Genomic DNA, 27376 nt, shown 5'->3' on the forward strand with positions numbered 1-27376 from the left:
CACCCATGGACCACTCTGTGTTTCAGCTCACTCTCAAGCACCTGCATTTCAACCGCATCAGGAGGCACTAGGACCCGGAATCCACAGAAGACTCATCACCCGTGACCACACTTACTTTCTTACCTGCTTAGATCCTGTGCATCGCCCCCCAACCCCGCGACCCCCCGCCTTTACCTTGCCTCTTTCCCGCCATCATTCAGGCAAACCTTAATTCTGATTAAGCCGGTTTTTAGCTTGCTTTTTCCCTGCATCCGAGGAACTACCCCATGGCTGGAGAAAATAAACAGTGATGCTGATGAGCCCAGTTTTAAACTGCTGTACATAAATCTCAAGTAGGTCTTCAGGAATGTCCTCCAACTTCCTTTGTTGATTTTCCTACTGTCCACAATTGTTACCTCACACCCTGTCCTCGCTCCTCAAGCCTCCAGCACTTCTTCCCCCTTCCTCACCTTTTGCTGATCTTTCAGATCCGAGCTGCAGTTGCGACCTACACAGCAGCTACAGCAACGCCAGATCCTTTAACCCCTTGTGCAAGGCGAGGGATTGAACCTGCATCCTGGTGCTGCAGAGACACCATCAATCCTGTTGCATCACAGTGGGAACTCCTCCCATTCCTTCTTGAACTTTCTCCACTTAGGCTTTCTTTCCTGCTTCCTTATTCCTCAGGCTACCTATGACTTCTGCTGAGTTATCAAACTGTCCCACCCCCGTGTTAAGGGGACGTCCCAATAGCACATGCCCTGTTCCTCCAACACCCTTTTTTTTTGTTTTCGGTTTTTTTTTTGTTTTTTTTTTTTTTTTTTTTTGCTTTTTAGGGCCACACCTGTGGCATATGGAGGTTCCCAGGCTAGGGGTCGAATCGGAGCCATAGCCACCGGCCTATGCCAGAGCCACAGCAACGCGGGATCCGAGCTGCGTCTGCAACCTACACCACAGCTCACGGCAACGCTGGATCCGTTAACCCACTGAGCAAGGGCAGGGACCGAACCAGCAACCTCATGGTTCCTAGTCGGATTCGTTAACCACTGCACCACGACGGGAACTCCTAGTGCCCTATCTTTAAACACTTTCTTCCCCCCACATATATTCCGGAATATTACACTTTCCTGGTTTTCCTTCTGCCTCACTAATCACTCCTTGGTCTCCTTTGCTTTCTCTTCTTTTAAATGCAGTAGTGCCCCAGGCTCAATCCTTACCTCTCTATCTATATTCACCTCTTCTGTGTATTCCCCTGGCTTTATAAGCCATCCATAAATTGATGACTCCAAAACGTGGATCTCTAGGCTCTGGCCTTTTGCCTGATTTTTTTTTTTTTTTTCTTCTTAGGGCTGCACCCCAGCATATGGAGGTTCCCAGGCTAGGGGTCTAATTGGAGCTGTAGCCACCAGCCTAAGCCAGAGCTACAGCAACACAGAATCCGAGCCGAGTCTGCGACCTACACCACAGCTCAAGGCAACGCCAGATCCTCAACCCACTATGCAAGGCCAGGGATCAAACCTGCAATCTCATGGTTCCTAGTCAGATTCATTTCCACTGCGCCGATGGGAGCTTTTTTTTTTTTTTTTTTTTTTGATTTTCAAATCTCCACTTAAGATTTTTGGTTGAAATGTCCAATAGGCATCTCTAGCTTTTAACGTGGCCTACATGGAACTCCTGGCTTCCAGTCCCATTGACTCCCTATCCCACTCCCACCCTATTCCTCCACAAGCCTTTTTGCTTGAGGGAATGGGGCAGGGGTGCTCCTCAGGCCAGAAGTTTAGGATTCACCCCTGCTATTCCTTACACCCCACAGCTACACTATCAGTAAGTCTTGTCAGCTCCTAAAACATACGAATATATATTTTCTGCTCTTACTCTTCTAAATCTAAGCCACCATCCTTCATCTGGACTTATTAACCTCCAAACTAGTCTTCCTCTTTCAACTCCTGCCCTCTACAGTCTATTAGCCATGCAACAGTCGACATTTCAAATAAAAGTCAAGCTTCTAAACTATGGCTGCTACTCACCCCTTCACCCTCATCTCTGTCACTCATGTACTTGCCAAGCTCTAGCCATACTGGATTTTTCGTAACACAGCACTTGGTTGCAATTCTTCGCATGGTTCTCTAACTTCACTCGAGTTTCTGATCAGATGTCACCTAGCCTTTAGAGAAGCCAACAGTATGATACAGTCTGCCACCCTCCCCAAGTCATTCTTTTTCTCTTTCCTGGTTTACTTTTCTCCCTAGCACTCTTACTACTTGCAATTATATACCTGTGTCCTTGTTCCCTCTGTTAAAATGTAAGCTCCTTGAAAGCAAGTCTTTGTTCCATCCATGGCACCTACTATATATAGCACCTGGCACATCGTGGCCACTTGATGAATTGGTTAAATTAAAGGGAAAGGTATTTGGAAGGTGAAAGAGAGGTTCGAAGGTCTTTTAAAAAATGGACATAAAATACTAGACCATGTTTTTATGCTGTTGGGAATAATCCTTTAGAAATGGATTTGTTAATGGCAGGAGCAAGGGGATAATGCAGAAAGAATCTGCAGCTATAAATATAGGCATATTGATAGTGTTTGAGAAAAGGGAAAAATCAGAGAGGATCTGGGATGGAATCTCCATTAGTTTTAGGTAAGTCTGTCCTTGGAGTCCTTTGCTCCCTGCAGACGGGAATGTTGCGATTTTGCCCTGAGAAGACACCCCACCCTGCCCTTTGCGTGAGATTGACCAAAGGTCTGGTGTGCTGAATTTCATGACACATCGAGGTTTTGCAGTGTGCTTTGGTCTTTTTTTGCACAGCCAATACATTAAAGCCCCATGGTGATTTAAAAAATAATAGCCTGCATTTTTTTTTCTTTCAAAATACTGTAAACTCTGGAATGACATTTTCATTAGTGCCTCTTTCTCTTTCAGGAACTATGTGAAAAACAACATTTGTTTTATGAGTCATCACCAAGAGGAATTAGTGCCAAAACAGCTTCAAAAAAGAAAACCCCAAGAACAGTTCTTGGAGTCTAAGAAGCTGCGGGGTAGGGGACAACCAAGGCAGCTTTCTCCGGAGACCTAGCAGCTGCAAAACCTCACAGATGTTGATACAGTGTACGAACACTTAGAGTGTCTTCCCACCATACACAGTTGCCACTCGTTCTACCCCCCAAAAGGTAGATGAGGTACAAGGTCCCAAGTGATCTCTTTCCTACTGAGCAGAATACCAGGTTAAAAATATTAGCTGGTTCACCATCTACCACCTTTTTCACAGAGGAGCCTTTGAAAGACCATGAACTAGTGATGCCATCAACTTTTACCTTAAGGCATGTATGCACAGAGGCCAGTGGCGGCTTTGTTTTTCAGACACAGAAGTGGTCTGATCACAGGCTTACAGTTTTTGGCCTACTGAGACACACCTTGCACTGGGTCATGTGCAAAAAAGAACCCAAGACATAATGTGGATGACTGCACACATATTCTAGGTTAGGACAGGGTTCTGGTTAGGATTCTAGTGATAATTTCTAACTACAAACAAGTATAAAGATTATATGACGTATTTTATGAATTATAAACTACAATGTAATGCAAAAGATCCTTTTTGATGTTAGTATTATAAAATAAACAATTATGCAATAGGAGAAAAGTAAGCATTTTTTCCATCCATTTTTAAGTATGAACAGAGAGGACAATTTGAAAATCCTGGGACCATATTTGTTTAGAAATAGCTGTTAGGCAAACATGAGCAAAGGAGTCAGGCCATTAGGGTATTATTTAGCCAAATCTGTATGTAATTAGGTTCAAGTTACTAAGCTTATACAATTCTCTCTTTGTAAGGTTTTCATGATAACCTCACAGTGGTCCATAGTTTCTTACAATTCTTTGCAGTCCTCAGGGATATCACTACCTCAGGTTAAGGCATACAGGCTATATATAATCTATGCTGACCTTCAGATGCCTGCAGACATAATAAATGACATCCAGACATCGGGCCAGTTCCCTCACTATGCTCTTCTCTATGATGAAACACAGATCACCAACTGCGCCAGACATTTGGGTTTCACCTACACAATGGATTGCTCTCTTCTGCATTTCTCCAGTTGAGTTTTGAGACTTGGGGAGGCATTTTACCAGTAGAATTTGGATGCAATGATAGAAAATCTACAATAAAGGATCTCAAACCACTTATGTAGTAACCCATTAAATTACAGTATTATTAGCTATGGGAGACACACACAAAAAAAGGATTGAGCAACCGAACTTTAAAAAGAATACAAAAATGATTACCTTAAAGAAGAGAATCCTAAGAGTCAAAAACTTTTTGTTTGACTTGAAATCTTTCTATTGGCCTTTAACAGTGTCCTAGTTTGATATGATCTACTGCATTCCCTGAAAATGAAGAGGTTTCAAGACTACAGTCTATGTAAGTGATAGTAAAACTGTATTATCAGAAACTCAGGAGACTAGACGACCAGGTTCTGAGACATACTATCTAAATTAAAATTGGCAGGGCAAGTTTTAAGGAGCTTTGTCATCTGCACTCTGTATGATTCATTTCAGATGCAAGTCAGAGCACGCACTGCTTTGTTCATGTGTTTTAGAGGGAGTAGGCAAAGTATGCTCTGTAGAGGATCAATTTAAGAAATTTATTATACCACTTTCAGTGGAATTATATGCTGAGATTTTAAAAAGGCAGGACAGGTAATCATATGAATTTTCTTCTTTGTCAAGCATCACGGATTGAGAGATGTTTAACAAAACTGTTACATGTTTCGCTGTGTGGTTCAAACACAGTATATACTTTAGTTATTTCTTGGTTTAGTCATGCATGTGAATGAGCAGGAAATTGTTTAGGAACCTGGTAGGTTTATCACTAAGTGATTTCAACTTCGGTATCTTAAACGCTCTCATGATTTTCTTATTATCCAGCCTTTAATGAAACAAATATATTTTCAAGCTAATTTTTACCCGACACGCCCAATTAGAGCTTTTTGACTTTCAAAAATAAGAAAGGGGGAATACATAGTTTGTATGTACATATTCACAGTTTTTATTTGTTAAAAAATGTACAGCACTTGGGAAAAGCCAGAAGACATCAGACACGCTCATTTCTTACCAGCTTTGTTAAATGTAAAAGGTCACCCAAGACACTGTGCCAGGCGATACTTGAGCAGCAGCCCTGAAACCAGACCTGCTCTGATTGTCTTTCTTCCTCTTTTCTGAGAAAGCATTTTGATGAGCTACTGACCTACCTAGTATTCAAGTCACTCAATACTGAAAAATGTTACAATACCTGGATCTGCACCTTGGCTATATAATCATGTTTTTTTCCTCCCTTTTTCAACTTCTTTTTTTTGTGTGTGAATATTGCAAATCAGGAGATCAGTTATCACTGTTAATTAAATCTAAGTGGAAAACCTCAAGTTTTTGAAAAACGCCTGCCCAGAACCGTAACTTTCATCAAATTTTATTCTGTATATTTTAGGAGGGTGCCTAGCCTACTGGATCTTAAAATGAAACAAATAAACAACAATGTAAAAAATGAGAACGGAAGTCTGAAAATCACAATTAAGTCTTTCCCAAGAAATAATATAAAAGTTAGCCTTTGCCCCCCACTTATGAAAGCAGGGGAAGGCATCGAGAAGAAAAAAGATAAAATAAACATAAAATAATTTTTACTGTTCAGTGCAGTTTTCAGGATTTTAGAATAGGGTAAGGAAAATGTACTGGAATATGGGAAGTTAAGATGTTCCAATTGTTCACAACGGTTTCAAAACACTTTGGAAGTTCAAAGTTTTAGTGGAAGATTATGTTGTAGTATTACCTCTATTAATTTTAACTGAAGCTAATATGATTCCACTCAGCCTTAGTTCTAGGTAAAATCCTTGTTAGTTATACTAAACTCCTAAAGGCAAATGGCAGAGCGCTAATGCAGCTTGAGCCTGTGTTACTACTCCTGGGCTCATGGGTGAGCCAGAGAGCCACTTTTTCAATAATGCATATTTATTACAGCTTTAAGAGTAGCCATTCCATATACTGAGTAGTTGCTCTTTAGCTTCATTAAATAAGACACAACAAGGGGAAAGACTTTTATCTCACAAAATGGCTTTCAAGTTCAAGTTGAACTACAGGATAATTATACTGTGGCACAGGGGCAGCTTTTGGGCACTTCTTGCTACAACAGCACAATGCTTCAACTTCTGACAAGACTCTTAGCATAGCCTTGAGTACCAACCGAAGATGTTGACTTTCCTGCAACCAGCGTTGTCTTTCCAGAATAACAAAGGTACAAATGAGGTACAACCCATCACAGCTTCCTTCTCATATTCATCTTGTAAGTAAGAGGATTCTCTTTTAAAAACTACAATTCTGCAACTTTTAAAAGATTGTTAACGTCTTCTATCATGTTAAATTAGCAACATAAAACATTACACTTAAACTATAAAGTTCTACTCTGGTTCTCTAGGATTTATATACATGTTTTTACTTCTAATCTGCAAGAAAAAAAATTCCTATTTGATATTTGGTAACAGAGAATTAAAAGATACTTTACACATGTGGCATATATATATTTACAAAATACACTTCAAAAAGAAGCCAACACACTTTAGCAAAAGTCTAAGCTTGCATAGATTAAAAAAAAATTATGAATACAATTTTTGTTAAAATAGAAAATGGGGAATAAAAGTTATAGAATGGATATGAAGAGAGATCTTTTCCAAACTTTTATTTGTGCACATTCAATTGAAAAAGATAACTTTTACAGGTTCTTTGGTGCCCATATTAGCATACAAAAATGTAAAAGACTATTCACAAATAAAACACGTTAGCTCAAACTGGAAAAAAAATAATGACAACAAAACAATTTAAGGTAGTGCACACTGTGACAGCTCTGCTTATGGGGACATGAAAATTACTGCGAAAATAAATAGAATGTCCTTTTGTAAAAGCAGCAATGTCATGTCTTGTAAACTTCCTCTTTATATTACAGCAAGGTTTGAAATAAAATCCGAAGGGACTGGAGCTTACTGTAGCCGTGAATGAATAAAAGAGTCTATTTCCTCGATTACTGTTGGTCCAGTTTTCCTTTTGAGTCCAATGTGCAGCAGGTTTTAAAAGGTGCTCAGTTAGGGATTCTAACCAATTAAGCGATGAATTATAAAATTTCTTTCCTGCTTTCAAACACAAATGGGTAAATCTGTTCCACAGCAGTAGCAACAGCCTTTACATTGGGCCCTGTAATGAGCACAAAGGAGGAAGGAGTGAGAAGAGGCCAAAGACAACACTAGGAAAAACTGATTTCCCACAATTAAAAATATCCAAACACTTCAAAATATTAGCTGCCTCTTTTTTTAAATCTATGCGTGAAATTCTTTTGTGGCTCAGCAGGTTAAAAAAGTGGCTTGGGTCGCTGCTGTCATGCAGGTTCAGTCCCTGGCCCAGGCACTTCTACATGATGTGGGCATGGCCAAAAAAGGGAAAAACAAAACGAAACAAAACCCCACTACACTTACATAATTACACACATAGTCATAGTAAGGATCAAGAGAATAAAATTTTTTTTATGGCCCATTAAAGACAATTGAACATAAAAGGATGATATTCCTCATTTTAGGGTACCACTGTGAAAAGAGAATATATTAAAAAAAAAAAACACACAGATATCAAGAAGGAGATTACAAAGTGCTATACTACGCTTTTTAAAGGAAAGAATAACAAGTGGGACTAGATAACTATTATCCTTTTGGTCACTGCAGACTGGCTTTTGTTTAGGCTACAACTGAAGCTCACCGGCGTATTGAGGAACCCAGCAGGGCTACACAGTGCTGCGACCAGAGTGCTGGGAAACCAGAGCGCTGTTATAAACTGCAAGGTCTAAACATCCTCACAAATTTACTAATCTGGCCTTTAAAGCTTACTCTGTTAATTGAAAAAAAAAAAAAAAAAAAAAGGCAAGGGATGGTTGACAATATATACATGTAATGCTAGAAGCTAGAAGTAACTTTTAAAACTTACTTTGAAAAAAAAAAAAAAGAAAGTTTTTTCACAGATGTACGCTTACCTTGTGAAAGATCCTAGAAGTGGACATGCACACCCACTGTGAACCCTTGGAAGGTACTGACTACGTTTTATCCGGGTCCGCTCCTCCCCAACCCACCTCAGCCCGTCCACAGAGTCTAGAGCTTTGCCCACAGGAACCACTCAGTATGTGTCCACTGAATTGTTAACACTTCACAGGATATACTGGATGCTAATATATAATAATGTGTACTAACTAACCAGGTCAATGCTCTTCAGTTTGCTATTGTTAATTCTCTACTAAGTTAATCTATATTGTACACAGGCACTATTGTATTCCATCCTTTGTAGGGATGTATCAACAGCTTTGGGGGCCTCTGTGAAGTCTGAGCTCCAAAGTACAGAGACAGTGAGTTGAAAGAAGAGAACAAATAGACTTGCTCCTCATCACTCCATGTTTAAGATTCAGGCATGACTCCGCAAGAGCCTTTAAAAACCTCTGGGAAGATGTGAAAATCCATGGGTAAATCAAAACTTAAGATTTTTGTTTCAGGTTAACAGGTGTCAGTTAATCATTTTAATTTTCCTCTAAGGGTTGCATGGGTAAAAAGAACACTCAAGGACACTAAAGAAATCTTCCTTAACTCAATTTTGCCAAAGGTTGGGCCTCACTCCCAAGTAATGTCTCTGTAAAATTTATAACTACGATAATATTAAAAAATTCAGCCTGTGTGCTAATGCTACCCGTTGACATCTATGCTTCGTTTTCTGAAACTATCCCTTCCAAATAATTAAAAAGACTCAACAGAGACAACAAAATACACATAAAACATAACAGGTACCAATTATAGTTGCTCATGTAAAACTTCCATGAAGTTCATAAAATGGGTTTCTCTCAAGTTTTTTTTGTTGTTGTTGTTTTTAGGTTTTTTTGGCTGCACCTGAGGCATACAGGAGTTCTCAGACCAGGGACTGAACCATAGCAATTACAATGCTGAATCCTCAACCTGCTGAGCCATGAGGGATTCTCCTTGAGTATTTTATGTATTTATTTATTTTTTGCCTTTTGTCTTTCTAGGCCTGCACCCATGGCATATGGAGGTTCCCAGGCTAGGGGTCTAATTGGAGCTGTAGCTGATGGCCTACACCACAGCCACAGCAATGCCAGATCCGAGCCTCGTCTGTGACCTACACCACAGCTCACGGCAACAATGGATCCTTAACCCACTGAGCAAGGCCAAGGACTGAACCCACAACCTCATGGTTCTTAGTCGGATTCACTTCTGCTGTGCCATGACGGGAATTCCTCCTTGAGTATTTTAAACACAAAATATCATAAACTTATACCAAATATGAAAATATATACTTGAATAGGCTTTATTTTTTGGCTGTGCTCACAACATGTGAAAGTTCTGGTGACAGGGATCAAACTTGTGCCACAGCAGTGACCAGAGCCACAGCAGTGACAATGCCAGATTCTTAACCTGCTGAGCTACCATGGAACACCAATATTAGAATATTCTTAATTCCGAACTGGAAACTACTATCTAAATGCTCATAGACAATATAGCCATGTACTGGGTACTATATGGCAGTAAGAATAACTAAGCTAGGAGTTCCCATCGTGGCTCAATGGAAACGAATCTGACTAGTATCCATGAGGACGCAGGTTTGATCCCTGGCCTTGCTCAGTGGGTTAAGGATCCGGCAATGCCGTGAACTGTGGTGTAGGTTGCAGACACGGCTCAGATCCCGAGTTGCAGTGTTTGTGGTGTAGGCCAGTGGCTACAGCTCTTACTCAACCTCTAGCCAGGGAACCTCCATATGCCACAGGTGCAGCCTTGAAAAAGACAAAAAAAAAAAAACCAAAAAAAACACAACTAATCTACAGCTACATGGAACAATACAGATGAATCTCGCTAAGGTAATGATGAAGATAAAGAGGAGAGACATAAAATATTATACGTAAGATTTCAAAATTGTATAGAAAAGCAGGGAAACCTAAGCTACATGTTCAAAGTGAGGAGACTGGTTCTCCCAGAAGGGCAGAAATGACTACAAGGGACAACGCAGACATTATTTTGGAATGAACACCTCTTATCTCATTCGATCCATAATTGACAAGCTTAGTTTCAATATCATAAAATACCTGTTACTGTGATACTTCCTGTTGAAAAAATCTGTAATGTAGCTCTTAGAGATTTTATCCGATAGCACACAGCAGGATGAAGCTCAGGTTCATAACTATAACAAAAAAAGTCACAATTAATATAAATACTTATAGCCTGATAGGTAATTTCAAATTTGATAAGTTATCTTAATTCTTCAAAGACCTACCTGGCATGAGGTCTATTGTTCTTTGTGAATTCCGGCAAACGGATTTCAAACGGCATGTTACAAACTGCCAAAACGTTAACAACCTTAAAATCTGTAAATATTACCTTTAGGAGAGGAGTAAAACCAATAAATTACTACAAAACAAACAAAAAATCTGCTCGTCAGAGTATTCTTAATCATTAAATTTCAATCCTTAAAAATAAGAGCAAATGAGATATACATTTAAAGCATGGATTCAGGATTTTAAGTAATCAAGGACTCTTTAATGTTGTAATTAAAAGGGGAAAAAAAAGCTCAAAAAGTCATTAAAAAATAAATTAAATAAAGCTGGAGATAATTACACTAGTAAAACAGTACATCTGGGGTCTTCCGAATTTTATTTCAGTTTAATTTTTTAATACTTTATTTTTTAATTTATTATCATTATTATTTTTTAACGGCTGCACTTGCAGCACATGGAGGGTCTCAAGCTAGGGGTTGAATCAAAGCTACAGCTGCTGGCCTATGCCACAGCCACGTGGAATCCAAGCCACATCTGCAACCTACACCACAGCTCATGGCAACACCAGATCCTGACCCACTGAGCAAGGCCAGGGATCGAACCTGCATCCTTATGGATACCAGTCGGATTCGTTTCTGCTGCATCACAACGGGAACTCCCTAATTTCTTAATACTTTAAATGGGATTATTAATCTCCTGGGATAGGAGGGAGAACAGTAAGGAAAAGATTAAAGCAGAGAGTAAGGAAAAGATTAAAGCAGAGTCCTCCTTGAAGAGTCAAAATGGAAAAGCTGTCATTCAATATTAAGTGAAAATAGTAAACACTGAACTCCAAAAGCCAGGATTTTTTTTTTTTTTTCTTTCTTTTCTTTCCTGATAGGTGAGAAGCAGATGTCTTGAGAAACAAACACACTTCACAGAAAAAGAGTGGGCCATCTAAGAGGGTGGGAGAGGCCCAGACTTTTTCCTATATGCAATAAGGTAAAATGACATTTCTTGAGTTTAGTCAGATGTTTGTTTCTCTTGGGACATACCGTGGGGAAAAGAGTGATAAAACTGTGTTTTTAACTCTGAGATTTCCCTCAACATTTCTAATATTATGCCCAGAAAAGAGGCTCCAAGGTTGAAAATAATGTTCTCTCAATATTAACACCTTCGGCTACTTGTACTAATATTTTAATGGTTTTACCTTGTTAACGTTTCAACTGTTCTTAGTACAACCACAAATCTGGATGAACTGACCATCCTCCAGCTCAGTACTGGTACAAGGCAGTGGGACAAAGTCAGAAAGCCTGCAAAGCAGCCCACCGTCTCCTGCAGGTCTTGACCCTGCACTCCCGTCCAGTACCAACACCCCTGCTCCCCACTGGCACCCAGTGCTCTCCTAGCACCTTTCACCTCAAAGGAGACTGAAGTCATCGGAGAGGAACTCAACCTCGCACTCAAACCCCAAACAGCCCCGGCCCACTTCTCCAGGAACCACAGCTCATCTTTTTCATTTCCTCATCATTTCCAAGTACTGGGCAAGTCCACGATATGGACTCATTTTATTCAGATGCATGCCTCTATAAAATTACACTTCATAAGGCTGACCTGCTAGCACAGTCACTTTCTAAGTGTGAGGGCCTGTCAACCAGGGTGTACAAGTCAACAGGCCCCTGCAGCTCTCTACTCGTCATCCTGACACAGCATTCTTGTGACGATCAAAAACATGACTTTTTCTTTTTTTGGTGAGAAGTGAAAAACTTAAAGGGTTGAAAAGGCAGCTAATTTTTAAGGAAACACGTCTCTCTCTACAGGAAAGGGATTGGAGGAAAAGCTAGGATCCCTTACAAATACCCACACAACCAGTTCTGCTACTAAATTTTTGTGCTGAAGGACAGTATAATAAAATGTAGAAAAGGGTCAATCAAAGGAGGACTTTCTGTGGGGATTTCTTTAGTCCACTAAATGAAAAATATTAACTGTACAAAAATAAATCCTTGAATATTTACAGTTTGGGTATCTTTTGAGAACATTACCTGAAATCCTAGTTTCTGGAGACTGCGGGCTAAACGTCTGGCACCAAATTTAGCTTCTTCTTCACTATGGTTTGAAGAAAAGAAAAAGATTTTCATTTACACGGGAAATAAATTTTACACTGAGCAACACGAAAAACTGTACATGTGATTTCATTTTTAAGTCTAGAAAAATGCCCCTTCCATGAGGAGAAAGTTAAAAAATAAAAATTAAAAATAAAAATTGAAGCCCAGACATTTACCTTGTTGCTCCAGTGCAAATAATTTTTCCTGAGGACCAAATTGTAGCTGTAATTCTAGGTTTTCTAAGCTTCATTAATACTTTCTGCAAAAAAAGAAAAAACAAACTAAAATCCCAACAAACTGATTACATAATAAGTGTTAATTTGTACACATAGTTCTACTCTGTGTGGCCATTTTAATGTTGAAATACCCCCTCAAGCTTACCCAAGACTGAAATAACTGTTCACTACATCACCCATTCTGAAATCAAGGACCACACTGAACACAACATAATAATCCAAAAGGCACTTAATTAGTTAAAAATTCAAGGTCTGTGTAAATCTCTTACTATATACTTGAAATCAATGTATTACAAATAGGTACACATTCCAACTCTCATACCACCGTTCCCATAACTGGAATCTACAATTTGCATGGATCCTCAAATATGCAAACTTGTTCACACCTCAGGAGATTTGCGTAGCTGTTACTTTTTTTTGTCTTTTTACCTTTTCTAGGGCCATTCCCACAGCATATGGAGGTTCCCAGGCTAGGGGTCGAATCGGAGCTGTAGCTACGGGCCTACGCCAGAGCTACAGCAACTCAGGATCCGAGCCGCGTCTGTGAGCTACACCACAGCTCACGGCAACACCGGATCCTTAACCCACTGAGCAAGGCCAGGGATCCACCCCGTAACCTCATGATTCCTAGTGGGATTTGTTAACCACTGAGCCACTTCAGGAACTCCGAGTAGCTGTTATTTTGTCTGGAATATTCTTCTCTTGATATTCTCACTTAAGGTCTCTCAGCAGATGTCACCTCCACAGAGAGGCCCTCCCTGACCTTTCCCGCGAAAAACCCAGCCCTTCATCCCTCTTTGACGTCTAACCCTGCTTTACTCTGTTTCATGGTGCCCATCACTCCTTCAGACCATGTCTTAGAGCTGAGGTGCCTGTTACATAGTCAAGGTCAATGTGCAAATATTCAATGTGGGAGGAATGTTGGAGCTGGAGATGTAATTTTAGATGCCTTAGAAATGAAAGGCACTTAAAGCTACTGGTTTGAATAAAATTACCCACAGCATGAGTATAAACAGGTCAAAGACTAAGGTCCAAGATAACATTTAAATTTTCATTGTGACTTTTCATTATGTGGCCATTTTGTATAAGAGGGAGAAATGTTTACTGAATACATAACAGATAAATGAATCAGACGTTTCTCTGTAAAACTCGTTACGTTTTGAGTTCCTCCCTTTTCCTGTCATATGCCATATTATCAAACTAGAAAGCTATCAAATCTAGGGAGACAAAATTTATCACACATCCAAAATAAAATCTGAGCTAAAACACATTACAAAATGTCATATATAAGTGGCTAAGAAACTATGAGTTTATTCTATGTTTAACTGTCTTCACTACTGGCCTGTCTATCAACTCAGATTTCTGAGTTAACCTTCCTAGGAAAAAATGACTTCTCTCCCACATGGCACGCCAAAGTTCCAAAGCAACATTACGCTCTTCCTTCTTTTTAGCAGATGCATCTACTCTTTTTCTAAAGTGATGATGACATTATTGATGAACCTGACAATCTTTAATTGTGACTCACTGAAATTTTTTTTTTTTTTTTTTTTTGGTCTTTTTAGGGCTGCACCTGCAGCATATGGGTGTTCCCAGGCTAGGGGCTGAATTGGAGCTGTAGCTACAGGCCTACACCACAGCCACAGCAACACCGGATCTGAGCCTTGTCTGCAACCTACACCACAGCTCACAATAATGCCGAACCCTTAACCCACTGAACGAGGGGCCAGGGATCAAACCTGCGTCCTCAGGGATACTAGTCAGATTTGTTTCCGCTGAACCACAATGGGAACTCCTTTTTTTAAAAATTAAAAAAAATTTTTTTAAAATTTTTTAATTTTTTGAAATTTTTAATTGAATTTAATTCATCTTAGTTTCCAGCACTAAGAACTGGTGAAAATTTACTAAAATTTACTGGAATCTAATTTTTAGAGCTAAAATAGAGCTTTCAACCCACAGCAAATATAATACTCAATGGAGAAAAGCTGAAAGCCTTCCCAGTAAAATATGGAATAAGACAAGGATGCCCACTCTCACCACTTCTATTCAACATAGTATTGGAAGTCCTAGCCACAGCAAACAGAAAAACAAAAGAAATAAAAGGTATCTAAACTGGAAGAGAAAAGGTAAAATTGTCACTGTATGCAGATGATATGATACTATACATAGAAGACCCTAAGAACTCAACCCCAAAACTACTTGAACTGATCAACAAATTCAGCAAAGTAGTAGGATATAAGATTAACATTCAGAAATCAGTCACATTTCTGTATACTAACAATGAAGTATTAGAAAAGGAATACAAAAATATAATACCTTTGAAAATTGCACCCCAAAAAATCAAATACCTGGGAATAAACCTGACCAAGGAGGTGAAAGAGTTACATGCTGAGAACTACAGAACATTCATCAAGGAAATTAAGGAAGGTGTAAAGAAATGGAAAGATATCCCATGTTCCTGGGTTGGAAAAATTAATATTGTAAAAATGGCCATCCTACCCAAAGGAATCTACAGATTCAATGCAATCCCCATCAAATTACCCCTGACATTTTTCACAGAACTAGAACAAACAATCCAAAAATCTATATGGAACCACAAAAGACCCAGAATTGCCAAAGCAATCCTGAGGAACAAAAACCAAGCAGGAGGTATAACTCTCCCAGACTTCAGGCAATATTACAAAGCCACAGTCATCAAGACAGAGTGGTACTGGTACCAAAACAGACATACGGATCAAAGGAACAGAATAGAGAACCCACCAGAAATAAACCCAGACACCTACAGTCAATTAATCTTTGACAAAGGAAGCAAGAATATAAAATGGGAAAAAGTCTTTTCAGCAAGAGGTGCTGCGAAAACTGGACAGCCGCATGTAAATCAATCAAACTGGAAGATACCCTCATACCATGCACATAAATAAACTCAAAATGGCTTAAAGACTTAAATGTAAGACAAGACACCATCAAACTCCTGGAAGAGAACATAGGCAAAACATTCTCTGACATTAACCTTATAAATGCTTTCTCAGGTCTCCCAAGGTTAACAGAAATAAAAGCAAAAATAAACCAATGGGACCTAATCAAACTAACAAACTTTTGCACAGCAAAGGAAACCACTAAAAAAAAAACCCAAAAAAGACAATTTACATAGTGGGAGAAAATAGTTTCAAACAATGCAACTGACAAGGGCTTAATATCTAAAATATACAAACAACTTAGACAACGCAATAGCAAAAATAGCAATTGAAAAATGGGCAAAAGACCTGAATAGACATTTCTCCAAAGAAGATATACAGATGGCCAACAAGCACATGAAAAAATGCTCAACATCACTAATTATAAGAGAAATGCAAATGAAAACTATTATGAGGTACCATCTCACACCAGTCAGAATGGCCATCATTAATAAGTTCACAAATAATAAATGCTGGAGAAGGTGTGGAGAAAAGGGAACCCTCCTACACTGTTGGTGGGAATGTAAATTGGTACAACCCCTATGGAAAACAGTATGGCGGTACCTCAGAAAACTATATACAGAACTACCATGACCCAGCAATCCCACTCTTGGGCATATACCCGGACAAAACTTTCTTTGAAAAAGATATATGCGCCGTTGAGTTCACTGCAGCACTATTCACAATAGCTAAAACATGGAAACAGCCTAAATGTCCACTGACAGATGAATGGATTAAGAAGATGTGATATATATACACAATGAAATACTACTCAGCCATAAAAAGGAACAAAATGATGCCATTTGCAGCAACATGGATGGGACCAGAGACTCTCGTACTAAGTGAAGTAAGTCAGAAAGAGAACAACAAATACCATGTGATATCACTTATATCTGGAATATAATATATGGCACACATGAACCTTTCCACAGAAAAGAAAATCATGGACATGGAGAACAGACTTGTGTTTGCGAAGGGGGAGGAGGAAGGAGTGGGATGGACTGGGAATTTGGGGGTAACAGATGCAAACTATTGCCTTTGGAATGGATAAGCAATGAGATCCTGCTATATAGCAGTGGGAACTATATCTAGTCACTTATGATGGACCATGATAATGTGAGAAAACAGAATGTATATATACATATATGTATATATGTGTACATATGTGTGTGACTGAGCCACCTTGCTGTACAGTAGAAAACTGATAGAACACTGTAAACCAGCTATAATGGAAAAAATAAAAATCATTATAAATGACAAAAACAAAAATAAAAATAAAATAAAGCCTTCATAGGCATTCTTTTTAAATATTTTTTTTAAGAAACATTAATTTATTTTTTAATTTTTTGGGGTCCATGTCTGCAGCATGAGGAAGTTCCTATACCAGGCACTGAACCTGTGCCACTGCAGCGACCTGAGCCACTGCAGTGACCAGATCCTTAAGCCACTGCACCACAAGAGAACTTCCATATACATTCTTAATTTTTATAATAAACGTTTAAAACACTGTCATCATTCCTTAGTTTATAAAAGCCAAATGAACAGCCACTATATTTTATAATGTTATTCTCAAAACGCTAAGGTCAAAAGCAAGTTAACAGCTTTTATTTCAAATATTATAGATTTAACAAAAACTAAAATTTAAAATGTACAGGTTAGGATATGAACCATACTGTCTTCTGCAATTTGTTAGTAAAGAATTACGACTACCTTGGTTAATTAAAGAGGGACAGGACAACACACTACCAAATTAATATACATTGATTCTACATTAAAATTAAGTATATTAATAAATTTAATAAACATATTAAAATTAGTATATACAAACACATATCAGGGCATCATTCAAATGTAAGGTGTTCATAAACTGTAGTAGAAAGAACACATTTTAGTGTATCATTCACTGCACTATAAAATTAGGCTGCATATAGCACAAATACCAAAATTTAGATACTTACTCCAACATCACGCTTATAAATGACATTTGCTCCCTCCAAAGCAATCTTCCTTAAGTTCAAATGGCATCTTGTTCTAAAAACACAGACTACATTTGTAATTAGAATGTCCAATGCAACATCACTGTCTGCATCCATTGGGGTAGTTTAAAAACTTAGCTTCCCACCACGAAGATCACATCCTGAGAAATGAAACAAAATAAGATAGTTAAACTCCAATGTTTCGTAAATATATTGTTCTCAAGTAATCTTGAAAACTAAAATGTAAGAAGTGAATCTCTATTATTTATTTTCAAATGTTACTCAAGTCAAACCATGTCTTTTCTTTTCCCTGTATAAAACGTCAGTTTTTAAAAGATAACATGTCATGAAACCCTTCAAAATCTGGACCTTTCTTTTTTTTTTTTTTTTTTTTTTGCCTTTTCTTGGGCCACTCCTTTGGCATATGGAGGTTCCCAGGCTAGGGGTCGAATTGGAGCTGTAGCCACCGGCCTACGCCAGAGCCACAGCAACGCGGGATCCGAGCCGTGTCTGCAACCTACACCGCAGTTCACGGCAACGCCGGATCCTTAACCCACTGAGCAAGGCCAGGGATCGAACCCGCAACCTCGTGGTTCCTAGTTGGATTCGTTAACCACTGCGCCACGACGGGAACTCCTGGACCTAACTTTCATTCCTTAAAATTAATTGGTAACTTGTACATGCCAGGAGCTTGCTAACCTTCTCTCCTGTGACTCGCCTTTACAGCCACCATATTCCAGCTGTATCGCAGTTACGATGATTCTCTAAACAAACCATGTTCAAGGCTAGACTTTGTGATCCCAATGTCCAACCATTAATGATACTATGACCCACTTCATACAACTTGCAAGGGCTATAAAAAGAATGACCTACTTTTCCTCTATTTCAGGTAGAGCCACTGACTTAAGTTTAAAGAGGCAGCAATGTTAATTATAACATTTATTAACAGACTTTTCTCATTTACTAGTCATTCACTCACTACCTGCTTACTGAACGCCTCTATACGCTGAGGACACTGGAGGAGAAAAGGACTATGGCAAAGTCTTTTGTCCTGAAGGAGTTCACAAACGTGTGTACATGGGGGAGAACTAACAAATAGTTACTGAGCACAATGCTATCAAGACTCCAAACTTCCGAAATGTATCTTTTCAAAACTATGACAGAAGTATTTCTATAAACAAACAAAAACAAGTCCTTGTTTTTTTTTTGTCTTTTGTCTTTTTAGGGCCACACCTGCAGCACATGGAGGTTCCCAGGCCAGGGGTTGAATAGGAGCTGTTGCTGCCAGCCTATGCCACAGCCACAGCAATGCAGGGTCCGAGCCACGTCTGTGACCTACACCACAGCTCACGGCAATGCCGGATCCTTAACCCACTGAGCGAGGCCAGGGCTTGAACCTGCAACCTCATGGTTCCTAGTCGGATTCGTTCCCGCTGGGCCACAGTGGGAACTCCACAAGTCCTTGTTTTTACTAAGCACACAATCCATGTCCTGCTAAAAATATTCTCTTTGACTGGGTTTCCACATCTTAAAAATAATTAATGGTAATTCAGCTTACCTACAGCATGAAGAGAAAATCAGAAAACGGTAACAATATTATAATTATCTTTATGATTCCCTGAAGCCACAATATGAAAAAGAACTGGTATTCTTTATATGGATTCAAATTATTATATGCCTAACAAATGAAGATGAATCCAAATAAAACAATTCAAACTTGTTCTCCAGCCTTTTAGTTTCTGATAGGATACAATGAGAAGTCAGACCAAGACTTTTAGCACCTCTATAGCATCATACAGCGTTTGACTCTGTATCAATAGAACTTCATTATATTTTCTCACTTTTTTTTTTTTTTTTTTGCTCTTTAGGGCCACACTTGCAGCATACGGAGGTTCCCAGGCTAGGGGTCTAAGCTGCAGCTGCTGGCCTATACCACAGCCACAGCAATGCCAGATCTGAGCCATGTCTGCGACCTACACCACAGCTCATGGTAACAGGATCCTTAATCCACTGAGTGAGGCCACAGATCGAACCTGCATCCTCATGTGTTCAAGTCAGGTTCACCACCACTGAGCCACGATGGGAACTTCATATTTTCTCACTCTTATATTCCCTTCAATCTGTTTATCTTTTTGTTTTTCTGTTCTTTATGTATGTGTGAGCAACCTCGGGTGATCTTTACGTATAAGAGATGGGACAGGAGTGGCAGTGGGTCAGAGGGAGAGATATACAGGCAGGCAGATTAATAAGCAGAGGACAGAAGCAGTTATCAAGGCTGATCTTAAGCAGCGGATGCAATGTCTGCCTCCCCACCTACTAGCTCAGAGGACTTAGGCAAGTTGTGCAATCTATCTGTGTCTCGGTTTCCTCATCTGTGACAGGTAATGGACAGTGCCTACCAGTTAGTGTTATGGGAATTATGTAAAATGTATGAAAAATACTTAGCACATATACCTGGAAAATAATAACACAATAATGACAGTGATAAACATAAGTTTAAGTCAACAGGCAGAGCAGAGGTTTCTTAGCATCACTTCCCAGGATTATATCATAAACCAAATATTGAGCCATCTGCTATTTTCCTAATAAAATTGGGAAAAACTGTGAGATAGAGGTTCCTACGTGCTCACCCCAACATCCAATCCACCCTTCCTTCACAATGAATAGAACTCAGATGTCTAGCTGGGGACACTATGACAGAAAGAAAACACCTTACATTTTAGCTTCCCTGGCAACAGATACCGTCAAGAGGACACATGACTCTGTCCTGGTCAAGAGATGTCAAATGAAATGGTTTTGGATCTTTTAGGAAGTCTGCTTAGAGGGACTAAGCCAGCGAAAACTCTTTTGCCGTCCTGTTCTTCATTCTTGCTGCCTGGAGTCTGGACATGAGAGCTGGAGCTCCGGAAGCCACTTGGGATCACGCGATTATGAGACAAGTATGGGAAGATCAGCAAGACAAAAGCTGCCCGAATCCCTGATGTTGTGAAACCCCTGCCCCTTCTAATTCTTGACTTCATGAATGTGAGAGAAAAATCAATTTCTACCTGAAGCCCCATAGTGGACTTTTGTTATATGTGTATATTGTGTATACTCTACATATTTATCACAACAGTTTATACATTAGAACTTTTAAACCCATTTGTACAGTTCCAAGGGAAATGTTTTTAACCAACTCCACACAAAACAATAGTATTTTAAAGTGGCATTTGAGCTTACAAAGCTTGCTAACACTATAGCATGAAATATTTGAGATAGATAAAATAGCAAAAACAAACATCTATGTACCCAACACCCAGCTTAAAAAATAAAATTTACACTACAACTGATGCCTTCCCAAGTACTTCTCCCAAGTTACATCCTCACCCCTTCCCTCTGGAGAAAACCTTCACCTCTCTGAATTGGTGCTTTATCATTCCCATACATTCCCCTTAAAATTATAACATATATATCATATCCCTGAACCCAGGAAGTCCTGATTTAAAAAAATACATTGATGGATTTGGTTTGCTAATATTTCATTTAGGATCGCTACATCTATGCTTGTTGGCAGAATCAGCCTATAATATTTCTTTTTTTGAATTGTCCTTATCTGGTTTGAGTATCACGATTATACTAGTAGACTTAGACAAGTTAGGCTGGTTTCCTTTAAAAAAAAAAAATTCTTGGTTTTTTTTTAGAGTTTTTCCCCCCAGCTTTTTAAAATTGAGGTATAGTTTGATTTACAATATTGTATTAATTTTAGGTGTACACACAGTGATTCACAGTTTTGGAACGTTATACTCCATGTATAGTAGCTGTAAAATACTGGCTACATTCTCTGTGCTATATACTATTTATATACTTGTAGCTTATTTACCTTACACATAGTAGTCTGGACCTCCTAATCCCCTACTCCTATCTTGTCCCCCTCTTTCTCCCCACTAGTAGGTAACCACTACTTTGTTCTCTGTATCTCTGAGTTTGTTTCTTTTTTGTTATATTCACTATTTTATCTTATCTTCCATATATGTGATATCACACAGTACTGCCTTTCTTTGTCTGACTCATTCACTAAGGATAATATTTTCCAAGTCCATCCATGTTGTAGCAAATGGCAAAATTCCATTCTTTTGTATGACTGAGTAGTATTCCATGGTGCAGTGTAGTGTGGTGTGGTGTGTGTGTGTTAAGTCATCAGAGTGACTTCTGAAAACAACTATTCTTCTGTTATTTTGTAGAATCTAGATTTTTTAAAACAAATACATATCAGTAATTTCCCCAGTGCCCAAGGCCTAAAATTAAGACCTGGATTAATAAGATGTTTTGTTCTTTTTCTCAAATAAATGCCTGATGAGTCTGCCAAATACTTTCTTCTAATAAAAGGCAAGGTTGAAAACTGAAGCTGTCCTACTTCAGGAAATAACATATTTCTAGTAATTTGCATTAAAATACATTCTAGAATTTGAAGCGGCTTCTTCCTTGCTCAATGATTTTTATGGGCAAGTTAGGTCTTTTTTTTTTTTAATAACAGCTTTATTGAGATATAAATCACATACCACACAGTTTATTCATTTAAAGTATATATTCAGTGTTTTACATATATTCAGAGTTGTACAACCGGCACTGTTAATTCTAGAACATTTTCATTGCTCCCAAAAGAACTCTATGCCCTTTAGCTATCATCCTCCCTATTTTCCCCACCCGCTGCCCCGTGTCAGGCAACCAACCACAATCTTTCAGTCTCTATAAGTGTTCCTGTTCTGAATATTCCACATACATGGAATCATAAAATAAGTAATATTTTGTGACGACTTCTTTCACTTAGCATGTTTTCAAGGCGCCCCTATGGTGTAGCATGACACACATATGGTAGTTCTTTCCTTTTTATGGGCAAATAACATTCTATCACATAGATATGCCACATTTTGGTTGTACATTCATCGTTTGAAAGTAGGGTCCTTCAAGAACTTGAAATTCCCTACCCGAGAACTTTCTTAGTATTAAGTATGGATATGGGAAGATTTGTCCATAATCATCCTTCAAAAGAGATAATCAGTGAATAGAAAGAGTGTCCTGACCCTTTTCTAAAACTCTTCTTGGAACAGAGGGTGCAGGGCAAAAATTAAATCCATTCAGAATCAACCCCAAACAGAATCCCCCTTGGGCCATCAGGATGGTGGGAAGGGGAGCAGGGAACATGGGGCTTTATCATAGGATACTCAACCAGGTGTAAGCACCATAGATCTTAAGTAAAGATGTAGGATCTCAACCAGGTGTAAGCACCATAGATCTTGAGTAAAGATGTAGGATCACCACCTAGATCTTTAAGTAAAGATGTAAGTCACCACCCATGACTTACATGAATGAAAAAAATAGCCGTATTTTAAAACAAAGCACAGATATACGTAGAGTGTATAGAGAAATAAATAGCTGTATTACTAAAATTTCATTGGGGGGGTGGAATTAGGAGGGAAATGTCTAAAAAAGCTCCTCTGAAGGGACAATAATGGAAAACATGTTAAGAAATACTGCCATAAGGAGTTCTCTGGTGGCTCAGTGGGTTAAGGGTCAAGCATTTTCACTACTGCGGCTCAGGTCACTGCTATGGTGTGGGTTCTACCCTTGGCTTAGGAACTTCTGCATTTGGAGCCTGAAGTTTCCCAGGTTCCTCTAGAATAATGATTTTCCTTCTTATGGCAGTTAGGTCCTCTTTCTAGTGGTAGTCAAATGGCAACCTTTTAAAGTATCACCTGGAAAATATCGCCACCTCCTGGTTTTTAGGTTAAATTACATCCAAGACTACTACATTGAAAATTTTCCACAACAGGAAAGATATTTTAAACTAAAAGGACACAATAAGCACCATTATAAAATCACAGCAAAAATAACCCTAAATCTAATTAAAAGCCCAAAGAATGAAACTGTATCAACCTGAGAATACAGAAAAGTGCATTCTAGCTAATGTTAAGTGTATTCAAGTTGAGGATATTGTGGGAGTCCTGCAAGGTTTAACCACGGAATTACTATCTATACAAGAGTTGAGGAGTTCCCGTCGTGGCACAGTGGTTAACAAATCCAACTAGGAACCATGAGGTTACGGGTTTGATCCCTGGCCTTGCTCAGTGGGTTAAGGATCTGGTGTTGCCGTGAGCTGTGGGGTAGGTTGCAGACATGGCTCAGATCCGGCGTTGCTGTGGCTCTGGCATGGGCCAGTGGCTATAGCTCCGATTCGACCCCTAGCCTGGGAACCTCCATATGCTGAGGGAGCAGCCCTAGAAATGGCAAAAAAAACAAACAAAAAAAAAACAAAAAAAACAAAAAAAAAAAAAAAAGAATTGAGGAATGGCAGAGGGAGGGAGAGACTGGATATAGTTTAATTTGAAAACACAGCATGAACTCAGGTGATCTCCTAGAGATCATTCTTCTCTACAAATAAGATATGCCATGCAAACTAAACTCATATTCTTTATAAACCTCCCAAAACAGCAGCTTAGGAAACAGACATTTTGAGTTGCTGATCCCAACAGATTACCTGACAGTCTCTGAACACATGCCTGTGACCAAGATGGAGAAAAGCACATCTTAAAAATTTAATTTAATTTTTTTCTTTTTTTGTCTTTTGTCTTTTTAGGGTCGCACTCATGGCATATGGAGGTTCCCAGGCTAGGGGTCCAATCGGAGCTACAGCTGCTGGCCCACACCACAGCCACAGCAACATGGGATCTGAGCTGAGTCTTCAACCCATACCACAGCTCACAGCAATGCCGGATCCTTAACCCTCTGAGCGGGGCCAGGGATCGAACCCACAACCTCATGGTTACTAGTCTGGTTCATTAACAACTGAGCCACTATGGGAACTCCTTATTTTATTTTATTTTTTGCTTTTTAGGGCCATACCCACAGCATATGGGGTCGAATTGGAGCTACAGTTGCTGGCCTATGCAACAGCCACAGCAACGCAGGATCCAAGCCGCAATCTGCGACCTACACCACAGCTCACGGCAACGCCACGGATGGAAACTGCATCCTCATGGATACTAGGCGGATTCGTTTCCACTGGGCCATGATGGGATCTCCGAAAAGCAGATATTTTGCCTTTTATTTATTTATTTATTTTTTGTCTTTTTGCTATTTCTTTGGGCAGCACCCGAGGCATATGGAGGTTCCCAGGCTAGGGGTCGAATCGGAGTTGTAGCCCCTGGCCTACGCCAGAGCCACAGCAACGCGGGATCCGAGCTGCGTCTGCAACCTACACCACAGCTCACGGCAACGCCGGATCGTTAACCCACTGAACAAGGGCAGGGACCGAACCCGCAACCTCATGGTTCCTAAGTTGGATTCGTTAACCACTGCACCACGACGGGAACTCCTATTTTGCCTTTTAGAAAGAGGGTGTTCTTTCACATCTGTGTAATAGTACAGCATAAACCTTACAGAAGGGGCCACTGACCTACTGTTTGCAATTAGGCATGTGACAGAGTAAGCTATCTAACCTCTCTTTCATTCTTAATTTTCTCTTCTGAAAACTGGTGAGGACATTACTGCATCTCCCAGGGTGCCTTGAAGGATTAAATATGATATATGATTATCTATGTCGAGTACACAGCATACAACATGTGTTCACGAAACAATAGCTACTACAGTTTAATGGACTCACAGGGAGTAGACCATCATAACCAGATAGTATTATTTAATGAGTTGACACAAAACTTGAGAACCAACACACTAACAGTTAAAACAAACAAACACAGAGATCATAATAGGTTAGGTAGGGGTCAAAACTATAAGCAATGGGCCAACGTCTGTTTTGCAAAAAAGAAAGAGAAAAATCTTACTGGAACATAGCCATGCCTCATATCTTAAAAATTATTATTAAATCTAGGCGATATATGGGTTTTTGTTACATGGCCCCCCTTACATTTCTGTCAAAAAATGTCAACTTTAAAAAGGTATTTAAAAACAAAAGAAAATTTCTTCACAATAGGTTACACTATTAAGATAACATGGGTTTTAATTATATTACTTAAAAAACAAAACTAGCTTAGATAGGAGTATTCAGAGCAAAGGAAGTGTAAGCCTCTTTGCCGTTAAAAGACCCAGAATATTCTGACCTCACCATTTCAAGGGGCACTGATGTCCAGATATCCAGAGGAAAGTAGGATGGCATGAGCTATAAAAATAGTTGTATGAGGAAAGTGTCAGGACACTTAGCACAAGGAAGGAAATACAGTAGCTGTTCTCAAATGTCTGAAAAAAAGAAAGTGAAAGATCCAACTAAAGCCACACGGACGCAGACCTCATAAAGCCACACCAAAAACAAACACTTGCAAAGCAGAAGGCTCCACAGAACTCAAGTCCACAAAAAAGGGGAGGCAGGGCAAGATAATTACCCAAGTTAGGGATGTTATAGAATGAGTCTTTCACTGGGTGGAAGAGGAGACTAGATGGTTTCTAAGATCTAATTCTCAAACCCCAGGATTCCAGCGTCTTAGATGAAGACATGCTATAGACAAATTTGGGAATTATATACTAAATTTCAATTCTAGAGCTATCATGTCAGTTTAGTTAAATTAACATTCCAATTCTGAACTTCCCACTTTCCCTTCAACAGGCACTGTGTTCAAATGGACAGTAAAGGGAGAAAGTTAGATGCACTGGAGGCAACAGCACAGGCAGAGGACCAAAGCACAAAATCTGTTTGGCCCATTGACGTTACATCATAAATATGTTTCTGTGTATGGCCCAAGAGCTTATGCTTTAGGAGCCAGTTCTTGGTGTTGGCAATTTTGTGTTCTAGCACATCAAGAAAACTATTTAATAGTATGCCTGGCCACAAAAACCCTTGTGTATGCCAAAGGAAAGGATTCTACAGCATACCACTCATAATACACAAACAGTTAATAAAAACATTAGTAAAAGCAAAAGTATTTGATGTGTAAAACCATCATGCCATTAAGTTAAACGGAAAGCTAAACTGTCTTCGTTACATGTCTCCACCTTGTATTTCTGACTCAATCTAAATACCAATTCTGAAGAATGGCATCAAAATGGTTATTACAATGTTTAAAAATCTACTTTAGGAAAACTACAAACTGTTGTTTTTTTTTTTTTTAGCAGTAACAACTACTACTCTGAGGGTAGACAGCAACTATTAAAAAAACAGTGGAATTCCCATTGTGGTTCAGCAGGTTAAGAATCTGACTAGTATCCATGAGGATGCGGGTTTGATCCCAGGCCTTGCTCAGTGGGTTAAGGATCTGGCATTGCCACAAGATGCGGTGTAGGTGGCAGGTGCAGCTTGATCTGGCGTGGCTGTGGCTGTGGCATAGGCCAGTAGATGCAGCTCCAATTTGACCTCTAGCCTGAGAACTTCCATATGCTGCAGGTGCAGCCCTAAAACGAAAATAATAATGATAATAAAAAATAGTAAGGAGGAGTATATTTTATGTTTCAGTCAATACAAATATTTGCAATGATGCCTAAAAAGTGGTGGAGGAAGACTTAAATGAGGGTGATTTTCTGAAGAAGTGCTTATGGAAAGATAAGTCAATAGTAAAAAAAGTTCCAATATAAAAAACTAAAGTATTTTGTAATTTAAGAATACACAATCTAATACTTATCGCATATTGATAATGTTTAAATATGTACTAAAATGTATCTGTAAAGTAAGAAAACTTGGATGTCAAGATATGGACCCTAAGGGATACTATGTGACAGGGGCTAGCTCTGAACTCTTCCTACACTTACTTGCAAAACGCAAACAACACTGTTTACTCACTATATGATTAATTTGAGGGATTAATGAGCACCTTACAAATTAT

General features: G+C 39.1%; 2 protein-coding genes across 5 annotated transcripts in view; one reads left to right on the top strand and one right to left on the bottom strand.

Moving 5' to 3' along the window:
• SLC2A12 (solute carrier family 2 member 12) overlaps window positions 1-7036 on the top strand; it is a 66033-nt gene extending 58997 nt beyond the window's left edge. For 2 of the 4 annotated variants that reach the window (XM_005652670.3, XM_021087654.1), the window contains exon 5: window positions 27-312. In XM_005652670.3, the coding sequence (XP_005652727.1) occupies window positions 27-105 (79 nt within the window). In that variant the 3' untranslated portion in view covers window positions 106-312. Of the gene's footprint in view, window positions 1-26; window positions 313-2897 lie in introns of those variants that run through there. The other 2 variants (XM_003121191.6, XM_021087644.1) reach the window with 2 other exon arrangements.
• Window positions 4996-27376, bottom strand: part of TBPL1 (TATA-box binding protein like 1) — a 36818-nt gene continuing 14437 nt past the window's right edge. The window contains exons 2-7 of the mRNA XM_003121192.5: window positions 17556-17734; window positions 12587-12669; window positions 12348-12411; window positions 10326-10429; window positions 10138-10232; window positions 4996-7205 (exon numbers count right to left, since the gene is read on the bottom strand). Of these exons, the coding sequence (XP_003121240.1) occupies window positions 7126-7205; window positions 10138-10232; window positions 10326-10429; window positions 12348-12411; window positions 12587-12669; window positions 17556-17690 (561 nt within the window). The 5' untranslated portion in view covers window positions 17691-17734 and the 3' untranslated portion in view covers window positions 4996-7125. The remainder of the gene's footprint in view (window positions 7206-10137; window positions 10233-10325; window positions 10430-12347; window positions 12412-12586; window positions 12670-17555; window positions 17735-27376) is intronic.

Source organism: Sus scrofa, chromosome 1 (genome assembly GCF_000003025.6).
Source record: "Sus scrofa isolate TJ Tabasco breed Duroc chromosome 1, Sscrofa11.1, whole genome shotgun sequence".
Taxonomy (NCBI): Eukaryota; Metazoa; Chordata; class Mammalia; order Artiodactyla; family Suidae; genus Sus; species Sus scrofa.